Source organism: Labrus mixtus, chromosome 7 (assembly GCF_963584025.1).
Source record: "Labrus mixtus chromosome 7, fLabMix1.1, whole genome shotgun sequence".
In the NCBI taxonomy this organism is placed as follows: domain Eukaryota; kingdom Metazoa; phylum Chordata; class Actinopteri; order Labriformes; family Labridae; genus Labrus; species Labrus mixtus.
The window spans coordinates 2,624,691-2,640,277 of record NC_083618.1 but is presented as its reverse complement, the minus strand read 5'-3'; the positions used below and the strand labels follow the sequence as shown (position 1 = coordinate 2,640,277).

The following is a 15,587-nucleotide window of genomic DNA, read 5'->3' as shown; positions in this document are numbered from 1 at the left end:
GGATATATTTTTTGGCCAGTTCTCCTCTCCTCTCCTCTCCTCTCCTCTCCTCTCCTCTCCTCTCTTCTCTTCTCCTCTCCTCTCCTCTCCTCTCCTCTCCTCTCTTCTCCTCTCCTCTCATCTCCTCTCCTCTCCTCTCCTCTCCTCTCCTCTCCTCTCCTCTCCTCTCCTCTCTCCAAGAGCCCCACATTTCCTCCTGTTCTATTTTCTCTGTGTCGCACAGACCCACTATTTATCTTGCCCACTATAATTTGACACAAAATATTGTTAACTGGAGACACAGAAATATATTAAACAGTGGGATTGTGCAACTGAGAGTGTGGGGGTGTTGTGTATGTGCCTGTGCTCCTTAATGTGTGCCTGCACTGCATGTGTGCGCGTGTATGAGTGTGTCTCTCTGTTCTAACTTCCTTGTAGATTCCAGTCCCAACCAAAAAGAGCTGAATGACCAGCAATGTCTGCTGTAATAAGGAGCCAGGCTGTGCAGCGGAGACATTACTTTTTGGATCCTAAAATGTCCCCACATAGAACCTCTGTAATATCTGAGTCCTGTGTAAATTAGATTTAATACTCTGGAGACAGATAAAGCATTAAAATGTGTATGTGTGCATGGGCGCACACATATAGGTGATCCCTTTTCCAGTTCTGGTATTTCATGTGTAGGGATTTGTCTGGATAACTTTATTTAACTTTGATAACTTTCTGCTCTTCAGCCTTAGAGAGGACTTAAGAGAGACATCTGTTACAGTAGCACAATCCAATAATCCATGTTTTCATCCCCAAATAACAGTGAGATGTCAAGAAGACATCGCAATGTAGATAAAGCCCCTGCAGGTGCTGGAACCCTGTCGGTTTGGATGAAGTTTTTCTTTAGTATCTTTTTATTTTCTTATTTAATGATTTCAGGAGCTTAGAGATTTGAAGCAAATATGCCTTATCCAGGATTTCTGAAGTCATTTGAGTATTTCATGCTCCCTAATGTTGTAGTCGACATACCCAAGACCAGAGTGTTCCAAGACTGACACGAGACCAAGACGTTTAGGGATTGAGACCATGGCAGGGTGAGAGAGAGACAAGACAAGTCAGGGGGTTTGTCACTCACTTAGTTAAACTGGGGAAGGTTGCGGCTGTAACCAGGGGAAACAATGAAAATATGACCGACTAGAAGTTATTTGTTCTTTTAGAAAGAGATATTTTCCTTGTGATCAAAGCAATGAAGTGAAACAATATTCTATCAGTGGTGGTCCTGACAAGTGTGGCTTTAAAATCTGGAGTCCACCCAGTTTTCAGTCCGAGTCCGAGATTAGACCGAGTAAAAATCCTTTAGATTCCGAGACGAGACCTTCAAAAAGTAAGACCTATTTCAAGTACTACAAAACGAATGCTCCCTGTTCATATTTCATGAAGGCTGTTTCAGTTACCATAATGTAATCATAATGTATTTGCAGCCCCAGCTTGTAGTCTTTGGTTGTAATGCACATGATAGCCTTCAAATCCAATGATTGGAAAACTTTACTGTAATTGCATATGATCATGAGCTTGTATAGTGCTTTTTTAGTCTTCTGACTACTCAAAGCGCTTTTTACACCGCATGTCACGTTTACTCATTCACACCACATTCACACAGACGCGGCTATGTAAAGTGTCCATCATCAGTATTAACTAATCCCATGTTGCCGACACAGAAACAGGAGCACTTTGGGGCTCAGTTTCTTGTCCAACCCTAGGACATGTGACTGAAAGAGACAATGGACTCTAGCACTGAGTACTGTGTAGACAGCTGAGACAGCTTTAGAGTTATTGTACATTTGATGCTGCTTCAATATTGTCTCAGGATTACAGAGTTGCCTTGCAGTAATAGCGGGAGAGAGCAGAGCAACACCAACTTTTTTGATGTCATATATATTGTGGATATATTTAAAAACTTTCTGACCACTCAACCAAGCCATTCTGAAATTACATCAGCCAGCCAACTGCCCTCTACCACAAATCCTTACATATTGATCAGTCACCAACTTGTCAATTGTAGACTGACCCTTGTTCAGGATTTCTCAAGTCAAATTCTTATATACCCTAAAAGTGCATTTCTCTGGATTTATTTTTCTGCATCGATAGCATTTTGATTTTTCTCATTTCATCTCATTTGGATGTTTTAATGTTACGGCTCGCTCTTACTTCCAGTGCAACATAATTTTTATATTCATGAGATAAGATAATACACTATTTGCATAAATATTTGGACTGTTCCTCCATGAGTACACACTTTTTTTTCTCTGTAAAGTTTACACAGAGCAACTGCATACCTTTGTTACTACACCAGACAATTGTGTTAGGTTAACCTCACTACAGGACACAAATCAAGCTAGCTGAGAATATGTAAAGATATTTATTACTAAGTAATCAAACCTCAGCAGACCACTTTGTTTATTCACTGTAAAGTTGCACAGACATCTGATTACATTGCAAACAAACACAAATGTTTCTTCACAGGCTTCAGCCCACCGACGCCTTTAGGACTGCAGCTCTATTTTTTAATTAAAACTAGTAGTATTATATGGTTGCATAATTGCAAAATCAATGTTGTTTATTGCTGAGTTAAAAAATACAATATAATGATAACAAACGTCCACTGTTGCTGCTTCAGAACACTTTAATTTCCGTTCACGTGTTCACTCATTTACTCTGTGAATTTGATACCTGTAGAAAAGTAAACACAATATTCAGTTGTAAATCAAACTACTAACCACAGATGGTTAATGTTTAACGGGTAGTATTTCTCAAGGTAAATCTGTTCTTGTTGTGTGCCCCAGTTAATGAGTTGAGAAGTGATATTATCGTGGAGCTCTCCTGCCGTGTGTACTGCACACCATGAAGCATCTTAGTAAGAGTGATTTTTTTGCCTCATGGAGCTTAGCTTTACAAAGACTTAGATTTAGAGGGATTGCTGCTTATGTGTTCTTACACATAGATATATGTGCACTAGAGGAAAAAAAGACATAAGGAATGAATTTAAAGGCCATAGAACATATACTGATAATAAAAGTTGAACTATTTGCCTTTCTAATGGTTAATGCCTATTTCATCCTGATCACACTTTAATGAAGGTCAAAAGATCTGAATTGTATGAATTTACATTACACATGCTATAATTAACTCTGGCCACTTTTTTTTATAGAATTATAATGTGAACTGTAGATCTCCCTCGCATAGCCAGAGTAAATACTGCATAATATCCTCGAAAACACAAACAAACATAGTGAGGGAACTGTGAATCCCACAGTACTGCGCCAAGCTTTTTTGCTCACATTATCCTGTAAACGTACACGTTCAGAAGATTTACCCTGGGAGATGTATAAGCAATCAGATGCAAGGGTATGATGTTTGCATACAAGATGTGTGTGTGTGTGTGTGTGTGTGTGTGTGTGTATCCATTGTTTCTCCACCCAAATTGTAGTTCTACCTGGCATCACATACTTCTCCCCCCCCCCCCCCCCCCCCTCCTGTCTCCACCCTCCTCTTCCTCCCTCTCCCTCCTCCCTCCATCCTGCTGATGTATGGAACGTCTACTCTCATATGGAGTGTGTTTGTAAAAGTCACGGTAATCAAATCTCACTGATTCCTGGGGGATTAAACATTGTGGCATTTGTGTGTGTGTCTGCGAGAGTGTGGGTGTGTGTCTGGTGTCTTTGCAAATACACACTATTAACTGTTTAGCAAGTAGTGTATTGATATGCAGCTGTGTCATTAGTCGAAGCTCAGCTGTGATACATCATCCATCATCTTGTTCTCTGAGGAGGCAACTCTTAAAGGGATACTAATGCTGCGTTTACATACTGACAGTGCATATATTTAATTTGAATGCACAGTTTATATAAAGCGTTTGGCTGATGGAGAATAACGCTTCATATAAGGAAGGACGACGTCGTCGTTTCTTGGCTAAGTGACCGAGATTTAGAACTGTTTTTCATTCACGCCTGTGGTGTAATTTCTGTAGTTCTTTAGATTATAATGTACAGATATCATTATGTTTATTCACTGTTCTCTAATGTCAGCCAGACCTGACAGAGTTCAGCTGTTATTAGAACACCAAGTACAGCTTAGAGAGTGTCAGCTGTTCTTCCTGATATCTGTAAGGATGTTTGGTAGACTTATTGTCTGCTCCAGTGTTATAGACGTCACAGTTTAGTCTAGGTGGGTCAATGTGACATGACCCTGATAATGATAATGTCTTTTAGGATATATGCGATGCCTTTTGAGAAGTTCGGCAGATGTGATTGAGCAAGACACGAGTACAGAAGTGTGATGTTGAATCATGTCTCCTCCGGAGTATTCATCTTACGTATAAACTTTCATCAACGTAAGCCATCTGAGTCATCTGAGTCTTATTGAATGGAGTCAAGTCTTAGTAATTTCTTCAACAACGCCTTTGGGTGTTCAACAAGAAAAGTTAATGCTGACATGATCTTTTTTTTCTTAAATTGCTCTGTAATACTTGGAGCAAAAAACCCCACCCCCCCAAAAAATGTGATTGTTATCCTGTGTTAGCTCACTGCTCCAGCAAACAGGCACACATATGGCACCAGCAAGATTTTTCCAGCACCAAAAACAGGTATTACTAAGTGTTAAGCCTGTAACTGCATGAGTGCCTCTTGTTGGCAGCATGTATGCTCTGCCTGAGTGTTTGTATATATGCAGCTTGTCAGCTTGCAAGTCTTAACAATGTCCCACACACACAACATCAGCATCGCTTCTCAGTGAGGCCGTAAGCTCCAGTCTCAGTCTGCTCGAAGGTGCCACTGCCATGTTGGAAGTAGAAAGTCACACACCATTACAGTTCACATGAGCTGGAAAGTTACTAGGACAGCACGGCAGGCGATGACTGATGTCTCCCTGTTCAAAAGTCTTTAAAAGTGCATTAAATATGATCATTTACTAATTGGCTGAGGTAGAACTTTATGTATTTAAGAAAATGTCACCAAAAAAAAATCCTCTAAAAGTCTGATATCCTATACTGTTGTTTTCTGTCTATTCCCTCATGTTGTTTATTTATATACATGCATCTTACATTATAGAGAAGTTTAAAGATAGCTGACATACTACTGCGCCCACTGCATGAGTCACAGTGTTTGCAGCGCGGGTGTTGATACCTTGTGCAGTGCATCATCACTGTAAATACACAAAAGCCTCGGTGAAGAGGAGTCCCTTTGGATCTATGGATTCACTATACAGTACACTTATAAACTATTCATGGCATGGATTACGTCTATCAGATATTATCGTTTACAGCGTCTCCCTGCTCGAGTATGTTGTTTGCTTTGGAATGAGTACAGTCTGGCCTTTGTGTCAAGTGGTTAAGCCGAGTGAAAGATATGGAAAAAGATTAAAAAGATGGATTGTTAAAAATCAATCAAGATACAAAATGAAATAAGTCCATTATGTTTCACAACAAGATACCTGACACGTCCCAGATTCTGCTGACATTTATGGAAACCTTTTTCTAGGATTTCAAAAACAATGAATTCAGATGAAGGAAAAAACACAACTTTAATTGAATGCAGTTGCAGTTATTCTAAAGGGAAAGGGCTGAGATGGGATTTTGCTTGATTTTCATTGTGCTTGCCATTTTGTTTCATTGTCAGTAATCAGTTGTAGTTTGCTGGGTAGTACATCATGTCAGTTTTTAAAGTTACATTTTTTAACATTATGTGACTTTGCCTCTTAGCTTTTTGAAGCAAAGGCTGGCAATCTTGTGAATTTGGAATCTATGCATTCTGGGACTCCTTTATTAAACGGTGTGAAAGGAACATCACATTTTTGCAATACCCTGAAAAGCGTGATTGCAAAGCCTATACTTACAGTCTGTTCAGGTTGACAGCCCAAGGCTTCATGCTAGGCAGAGACAGATCAAACTACACACCAGTGGGTTGAGAACCTTTTAATGTTTACTTATAGTTCTGATTGTTTTAACTCTACCTTGCACGTCTTCTTTGTATAAAGCCTCCAGTTCTGAAATGGTAAGAAAAGATAAACCCAAGACTGCAGACAATTTGTACATCTGTAAATTGATGCTTGTCTTTTGCAGTTTGTTTTTGAGGCTTGAGTAGAGTTAAATATGCATGAATTCAACACGGGTGGCTCCAAGAGTTTCTTCCAAAACAACAAACAAATGACATGAAATCTTTATTTGCCAGAGACAAACAGAATTCCGAATTGATTTTTTTGAGAGAGGGGGCTCCACGTGAGCTTCAGCAGTAAACTTCTTCTGAAATGGCGCAACAGTGATATTTACAGCTTTGCACCCACACACACACACACACGCTCGCACGCACGCACATACCAAACAGGTGCATAACCTTAGCAAAACACACACTCACACACACACATACATACCATATGCACCCATCTTCAGTGTGTTGAGGAGGAGACAAACCTAAAGATCGCCACGGAGACCCATCTTTCAAATTTATTCATTAAACTCCCAAATGCTCCCCTTAACGAATGTAATTAGAATATGGTAATGAGAGAGGGCTGAACCAGGGAGTGTTGTAATACGCTTAGCAGCACAGAGGGAGAGACGGAGAGAGAGTGAGACAGATAGAGACATGGAGGGAAGAGAGTCAGGGAGTAAGAGGAGAGAGACTGACTGACAGGGTGCCAATTTATGTCTGGTTGTAAACAAGTATTTATGCCAATGAGAGGTGGCACACACTATTTCTTTCTTTCTCTCTCTCTCTCTCTCCCTTCCTCTTCCTCTTTCTTTCCATGCATATCCCTCCTTAGCCTATACTCAATAGAACAACATCAACAATAGCAGAGCAGAGATGAACCTCGGAGGGCAAGGTGACTCACAGAGCGATGAGGAATCAGGGGGTTAACACAACCACTGGAGAGACCCCCCACCCTCTCCTCCATCTCCCTTTTCTCACTATCTGTCTTCTTCTGCAAACAACTGGCAAACACACATTTGTCATTAGAGATAATTCAAATATACCTCTGTGTGTGTGTGATCTTCTGTGAGTCTGTGTGTCTGTGTGAGTTTGCACTTTATCTGGTTAAACTTTGTGGGAGTTTTAGAGGATTCTGACAGGCTCTATCCAAGACGCCCTAGCGCAGCAGGGGTCCTGGCATTGTGTTTGACACGGCACACCTGTTGCAGCCTTTGATGTTTCGGTCCCCCCCCTGCTGAGACAGAGGGGGCCGTCTCCTCGAATGCAAATACAAGGCATGGGGAAGAGGACATGGTAAGGTGTGCATCTGAGAGGAAGTCTTAGAAAAAGATGATTGATGTTCCCTCAGTGGATTGGAGCTGACTCGTCCTCTCTCTTAGGTCTCAGCTAAAAAAAAAAAAAAGTTTGTGCTACTCCGTTCTAGGTGTGTGTGTGTGTGTGTGTGTGTGTGTGTGTGTGTGTGTGTGTGTGTGTGTGTGTGTAGCAACCTTCACCATTTGAACTTCTAAATGTATTGAAAGAGGAAGATGAGAGGGGCAGAATAAAGAGGGAAGTGGGGGAGCTGGGGGAGGGGATGGGGGTCAAACCAAAAGGGGAGTGGAGTGAAGGAGAGGGGAGAGTGGCTATTTCATTATAAAGCCGTCACTCACACAGGCAGCAGCCAACACACACACTCTACTGGGACCGAGCCCATGTGTGTGTGTGTGTGTGTGTGTGCATATATACTCATTCATGCCTGTGCGTCCTACCATGTACAAGTTCTGACATGGGAGCTATTTTTGTGTGTGCATGTACGTATGTCTGTCTGTGTGTGCATGTGTGTGTGTGTGTGTGTGTGTGTGTGTGTGTGTGTGTGTGTGTGTGCATGTGTGTGTGTGTGTGTGTCTATGCTGTGAGCATCACAGTGTGAAAGAGATGGATGTAACACACATGTCTCTCTACCAACCAGATGAAAGGGGCGGGTCCCCCTCTGAAGGTCAGAACTTGTCCTCCAATGATAATCCAGTAGGAAAGGTGTGTGTGTGTGTGTGCGTGTGTATTTTTTGTGCGTGCACTGCTGTGTTAAACAAGAGGAAAGACAGAAAAGCCAGGACAAGTTTATCTTTGATTTATTTACTCTTCCCCACATGTGTTGGTGTATTAATGGACGGGCCCATTTGTATGCATGTGTGTACAAGTCTTTTATGTGTGCATGTGTGTGTCGCCCAGTGCGTGATGAGGTGTTTATATGATAAACACAAGGCAAGCTTGAGAGGAATTCTGATCAGGGGCTTTGCAACAGTTGTTATGGAAACAGCATTAAGCAGTTGTATTAGCCAGTGGAGGTAATATAAAGGCTGTTGAAAGTACCACACAGCAGGGAGTTAGGCAGTTTGGGAATATAATACAAACTACACATTATTGCTCTGGTTTGCAATTGACTTGCTGGAATATTTAATGTGTGGTTAGAACAAAACAAAATTGCTCAACTCGTTGTTAAGCTGTGTTTGTGTTGAGAGCCAAACATTTTAATTAGCCGGGTTATGAGAACAAACAAGACATTATTTGTCTGCTTTACAACAGGTGTGACATTTACATCAGCTTGAAGCCAAGCACAACTAACTCTTTATCGTCGGCCATCATTATTTCACAGTCCTGTTAAAAGCAGTCATTGATCCATGACATTGGGGATTTTAGAGGTCAACTCAGGGACTGAGATACCAGCCCTGTCACATTTCTTTTTTTCAACAACCGTGGATAATAACATGCTCACAGGCGGCTCTCTTTACTTATGCATTATTGATTATTATTGTTCAAATCGAATTGTGCAACAATATAGGTTTAGCATATGATTGTTAATCTGAATTTAAATGATGAGCCTTTGTTTAAAAATAGTGGGTTGAACGAACGGCTTGGTTTAGTGCATGGCCGATTAAAAATAAAGAAATAAAAACAGGAGGCACTTTTGGATTGAGTGTCTATCAAAGTCAGACACTGACGGAGCTGTTCTGGGAAAAGAGAGGTGGAGGTGCTCAGAAACAAATTACAGCATCAGCAGACCTCCCCGGGTAATGCTAATGCAGTCCTTTCGCCCATATAGATATATATATATATCTATATGTAGACAAGAGTCTCTATACGCTTGAGGAGGAAGGCAGATTCTGTAGTTGAATAGGACACTTGAGTTTGCTACCTCGCTGTACCCCCCAAAAATAAAGTGTTCAATGCCAAATGACTTCTGTAGTGAGACCCAAAGGCAGCCATCATTGCACACACTGCGAATGGATGTGACAGTTCCAGTTTACAGACAACTCTGTTTCCCCCCCAGATCTCTGTCGGGGTGATGCTCATCATTAGACTTCAGACGTGCATACACACACACACACACACACACACACACACACACACACACACACACACACACACACACACACACACACACACACACATGCACACACACGCACACACACTGTCAGACACACACTAGCCTTTGGCAAGACCCTATAACGGAGTCTCCCTAGGGAAAGCTCCTGGATAAGTCTGTTTTGCGGTGTAGGCGACCCCTCCCCACCTCCCCCTCCCTCCTCTGGAAGTCCCTGAGGGCCTGTGAGTGTGTGTGTGTGTGTGTGTGTGTGTGTGTGTGTGTATGCATATTTGTGTGCATATGTGTCTGTCTGTCTGTCTGCCCTTCTGTACATGCCACCAGTTTCTTGGAGGGAGATGGTCTCAGTGAAGCGTGAGTGGGAGGCTGATTTCCCCAAACTGCATCACTCGCTCCAATCTAACTTCCCACTCATGCGCTCGGCTTTGTTAGATGTTTCTTAAGTAACTCGCCCTCTTCCTCACTACCTCTTTCACACAGGCACAGACAGACAGACAGACAGGCAGGCAGACAGGAAGAGGTGTATGTTGGGAAAAAGGGTGTCTGTGTCAGTGCGTTCAGCCGGGCCTGTCTGAATGGATTATTACGTAGACTCACACAGACATGCAGAATGTCTGTGTTTCTAGAGTAGATCCCCGGAGAAGGACACTTGTCCCTGTCGCTGTCTGGCACTGCTATGCTTACACACACACACACATACCCACACACTAAAACAGTATTCCTGAAGGGTCAGTGTGTCGCCAGGCATGCTCAAAGCGCTCCATCACTGCTTTCCACCGGGACAATAACTGTGACTTCCTGAGGATCGACCTTCACCATCTCACTTCTGTCACTCTTCACATGGGCGTCTGTGTGTGTGAGGGAGTGAGCAGCAGTGTGTGTCTGTGCTGAGGGCGAATATGTGTGCGTGTGTGTGTGTGTGTGTGTGTGTGTGTGTGTGTGTGTGTGGGGGGGGGGGGGTGTGTGTGTGTGTGTGTGTGTGTGGGGGGGGTGTTTTAGAGTGTGTCAGGCTGCCATTTCAGCTGACTCTTCTGTTTCTGGCTTTTTAATGGCTCTTATGGGGCAGGCCTTTAATTGCAAGTCTCTCTCCCTCCCTTCTTAATCCTCCCATCCTTCTGTCTCTCCCAGCCCCCTGGTCTCCTCTCTGCGTCTCCTCTCTCCTCCCCGCCTCCCCGCCTCCCACCGGCTGACAGTCACTAGGGGAGCCCAAGTGCCTGGCTGGGGCGGTGGAGGCCGTATAGGATATTGACTTGCTGCAGAGTGGTTTGGGAGGAAGAGAGGTGGCTGCCTGTCACAGCTAATGAATAGATGCATAAGTGAATGAGGCACTACTTGTTCCTTGTGTGTGTGTGTTTGTGTGCGTGCGTGCTTGTGTGTTGTTTTGGTGTCCCCAGCTATGGCTTAAACGTTTTATGCGCCTAAGCCAGACAGACATTAACAAGTGGCCAGCTTGATACTGATAATTATTAAGGGTGTGATGACAGTACCTCCCACAACACAGGCACATTTATATGTAAACACATTAAATGCAGAGCCAGGCAGTGGGGGGGTGGGGGGGGGGGGGGGTTGGGACTTGACTATCGAATGGAGGACACTAAAAAAAACAAAAAAACAATCCAGTTAAGTGCCAGCACCCTCCAGCTGCTCTCCCCGTTTTCGTCTCTCCCTGCCTTTCTTCCCCTCTCCCTGTCTCGTCCGATCGGTTTTGGAACTACAGTGCTCTCATGCCAAAGAGGGACGAATACCTAAACACACACACACACACACACACACAGAGAGAGAGAGAAAGATAGAGAGTGAGAGAGGAGGTCTGGAGAGAAGGCTGTTGATCTGAGGGGCAGATGAAGGAGTGCTGGAGTGTTGATGTCTTCTTCACTGTTGCGTTTGTGGCACATTTCAAACACTGATTGCCTTAAGAGGACAATTTACATTTCATAGTCTTTCACGACAAGTGGGTGAGATGGGAGATGGAGGGGAGGGAGAGAATGATGTTTCAAGGAGGAAGCCAGGGGTGAGAGTGCTCAGTAAGCAAAGTGGGGAAAGGCGCTGTTGCGTGAGAAACTAAAAAAGCAGCAGGTATAAACAATTGTTTCTTTTCGGGCTGCGTCTCTGTGTGTGTCTCTGTGTGTATGGACATTTTGTTTTTCCATTGCTTTCGTAAGAATGCACCTGTATGATTTGAACTTTCTTATTGGATTCATGTGGGTGTGGAGGAAGAATAGAAATAGTGTGGAGAGGAGAGCCAAGGAGATGAAAAGGGAGCCAGAGGAATTAAGAATCAAGTTAGGAGCCGGCTTTATCTGAAGAGAAACTGTGAAACTGCAAAAGTACAAGAAAACTTTTCCTATCAGCCAACTCTCTCAGCAAGTGTTTGGGTCTGCACCCCCACTGTGCTTGTGTGTGTGTGTGTGTGTGTTTATGTGGCATGTGTCTGTGTATTGTTGAGATAGCTTTTCCTCCCCAGTGGAGAGAGACATCGGTGTGTCGGTGAGCGTGATTGGCTGTTGGCCCCTCAGGGTCTGTCCTCTGTATCTGCCCCCATGACTGGCTGCTCTGTGACCAATCAGGCGCCAGGACCTCACTGTGGCAATCAGATAGTGACACGCTCTCCGTGGGCATCAGTAGGTCATCTAGAAATACCTGTTATGTTTTATCTGCTAGCGACTCACACAAACACTCATGCACACACACACACACACACACACACACACACACACACACACACACACACACACACACACACACACACACACACACACACACACACACACCGATATAACCTTTCTGTCTTGTCTTTGTCTCTCCAGGAGATTGCTGCATATCTCATCACTTTTGAGAAACATGATGAGTGGCTGACGACATCGCCAAAAACCAGGTGAGGAGATTGCAGATAGTGGTTTCCGCTCACGCACAAACATGGCATTCCTCAATCAGCCAGTGAGTCACGTTGATTTAATTTCAATGACTGAGTGTCCGTGTTTGATTAAAACATTAGTGATGTACTTTCGACTACATCTCCGAGGGCTCCCACTGATGGCCTGCTCCACATGTAGAGAGCGCTACAGAATATGGCCGGACTGTAAAGCATCTAGTCAGCTGGAAATGGAGTAATAATGAATGTAAATGTATTAGGATAAGTGATGTATAATTCAGATACAGCAGGGTGAGGTGGGGTTTAAAAAAAGGGAGGGGAGGGGGTTTGTGTATATAAGATGGGATGTGAGCAGGGATTTGCATGGCACAGCTGAATATTCATCCTGTCGAATGAACCATAGGTAGCTCTTTTTCATAAATCAAGGAGAGGTTGTAGTCAGGCAGAATAGACATGGAGAAAGAAGAAAAAGAAAGGCTGATGACAGAGGGCAGCTTAATTTATTGATATATCACCTTATTGACATTCACTTTGGTCAATGCAGCTGTAGCTGATAAATAGAAGAAGAAGAGTAAAGAAAAGAAAAAAAAAGTAAAGTAAGTGAAGAGGTCACCTCCTGGCCCTATTTCTGATTACTGACACCGCTGAAAGCCCGAGGTGATGCCTGTGTGTTCCCATTGTGCCAGCTGAAGGACTCTTCTCAGGAGCAGCCTGAGGCCAGCTGCACGGTTTATGTTGTGGATAGATTTCTCATTGATTGGTTGTGCTGCCGTTAGTCTCGGCCTCCCAGCAGCAGCAGCAGCAGCAGCAGCAGCAGTCATATTGGTGTTATTGAGCAGCAGTTAGATATAATCCCATTTACACATGACACCAGGCACGATTAGAACAGATTACACCTAATCCCATCAGATGGAAAGGAGCTCAGCTAACAGCGCCAGTGATATTTATGTGTGGCTGTGCATCTACGTGGTTGTTGTGTTTTAATCCGTATGTGTTTGCACACTTGTGGGGTTTCAATATTATAAGATATCAATGACCTTCATTTCTCCCTTCAGTGAAATACCTCATCAATTCAAAGTAATGACTGTTACCTCCTCTCTCCCTCACTTCTCCGCTCCTCCTCCTCTCCTCCCTTTACCAGACTCACTCATTCGCCCACTCCGTCTCTTTATCTTTGCCGTTCTTTTTCTTTTTTTGCCTTCTCTGTTTTCGCTCTGCTACACGGTGTAACGGTGGAAAAGCTTTTTATATCCCACACATCAGAGCCCAGTTACAATCAATAGCATTTATGTCTGCTTAAATCGGAGGGTTTGTGAGGAACATGGGCCTCATCCATGCGCGCACACACACACACACACACACACACACACACACACATATTAACAAACATGCACGTATTTCCCATCCGCCCACACACACACACACATAGGCACACATCTGATCTCATCCATCTTCTCCATAACATAATTAGAATCAGCAGCTCCAAGATGACTCACACTGCTCGAGACAGAGACTAAACTCGGCTTTGATCGGAGGGTGGGGGTCTCCACTCCGCTAAGAAACTGGCAGGCTCACCCCAAAACAGAGCAGATTTCAGGTGTCAAAGAAAATCAGCTCAAAGCAAATTCAATTTCACTACATAGTGTTCTGCGTAGATTGCAATCATCTTAGTCCATATAGATCGGTCTACATCAAATTCCTTCAAGAGAGGAGAGGAGAGGAGAGGAGAGGAGACTCAGCAGAGGAGGAGAGGAGAGGAGAGGAGAGGAGAGAGAGGAGAGGAGAGGAGAGGAGAAGAGAAGAGAGGAGAAGAGAGGAGAGGAGAGAGGAGGAGACTCAGCAGAGGAGGAGAGGAGGAGAGGAGAGGAGAGGAGAGAGAGGAGAGGAGAAGAGAAGAGAGGAGAGGAGAGAGGAGGAGAGGAAGGAGAGGAGAGGGGAGGGGAGGAGGAGGAGGAGAGGAGGGGAAGAGAGGAAGAAGAGGGGAGGAAGAGAGGAGAGGAGGAGGAGGAGAGGAGGAGAGGAGAGGAGACTCAATGAAAGAGCAGAAACAGAGGTTGGGATGGGAGATAAAATAAATAAATTAGATGAGATTAAGAGTAAGAGTAAATAAGTGAAGAATGAAGGGACTGAAGCAGCAATAAATAGAAAATGAAGAGATACTATGATAAGAGGGATAAAGACTGCAGGTTGATGGAGAAGAGAAGGGCAGAGAAAAGAGAGTTGAGGTGTGTAAATGTGCGTGTGGTCTTATGTGTGTGCGTGAGGGAGAGAGCACTTGTGAGTATGTGTCAGTTTATTGATTGGTAACGTGCCTGCTCTCTTTCTGTTGTCATGAGATAAGGCAGAGAAGATGTTTTCCTCCGCCTACACATGCACACACACAAACACACACACCTGCCCTTAACGTTTTAGAAGTGTAATGATTGATTGCTGAGCAGCAGGTTTGACATTGAGCCTGAAGAACACACGGCAGTAGGTCCTGCCTTGTCTGATATCACTATAGCATCTCTGTGTTTTTACATGTATGGCGTGTGTGTGTGTGTGTGTGTGTGTGTGTGTGTGTGTGTGTGTTTGTGAGCACACATCCCACCAGGTGTAAATATAAAAGAAGCTTAGAGGCCAATGTTCCTGCTGTGCTGATAAATCACCCTGGTAAAATATTAACATGTAGGAGTGTTAGTCTACATATGAGAGGGGAGGGGCAGTAAACTTGGCTGTGGCAGAAAAACATTGATGCAACCATGTAAACCAAGAGCATGTTTTTTTTAAGTTGGAATTTCAGAATCAGCTATGCAGAAATAATTTATTACTGGTCAGGTTCCACGGAGTTGAATCTTCACTTTTTTAAGAGTTTACTGATCTACACATCATTCATCATGCATGTCGGTCTTTCTGCTTTCTTCCATTAGGCCCCAGAATGGCTCCATGATCCTCTATAACCGTAAAAAGGTGAAATACAGAAAAGATGGCTACTGCTGGAAGAAAAGGAAAGACGGGAAGACCACCCGAGAGGATCATATGAAGCTCAAAGTCCAGGGAGTAGAGGTGAGAGTCTGCAGCAGGAAAAACAAGTCGATGAACAAGCTTGGAGCTGCGTATGGTTTCACTTCCAATCCTGTCCTTAACTTACTCTCCTCCACTCCGAGCAGACACATAAGTGGAACACAAATGTTCACACAAACACACACATGCTGAACTGAATGTGTTTCCTGAGAGCGAGTGCTGCCCCTCTCTCTTCACCTCCCTCCCTGCTCGTGTCCCTGTCTCCCTGTCTCTCTCTGCCTAGCTCACTCTCTTTCTGAAGGATAAGAGTGTGTTTGGCCCAAGGCCAGGAATGATGTCAATGCCTCCTTCAGCAGAACAGAGAGGGGTATCGATCCAGTCTCAAGGCAGCGTCTGTGCATGT

The 15,587-nt window shown here is 43.8% G+C and overlaps 1 protein-coding gene across 11 annotated transcripts in view; it reads left to right on the top strand.

The window, feature by feature from the left end:
- Positions 1 to 15,587, top strand: part of LOC132977482 (calmodulin-binding transcription activator 1-like) — a 51,899-nt gene that overhangs the window by 12,978 nt on the left and 23,334 nt on the right. For all 11 annotated transcript variants that reach the window (XM_061042082.1, XM_061042080.1, XM_061042074.1 and 8 more), the window contains exons 4-5: positions 12,117 to 12,184; positions 15,091 to 15,226. In XM_061042082.1, the coding sequence (XP_060898065.1) occupies positions 12,117 to 12,184; positions 15,091 to 15,226 (204 nt within the window). The remainder of the gene's footprint in view (positions 1 to 12,116; positions 12,185 to 15,090; positions 15,227 to 15,587) is intronic.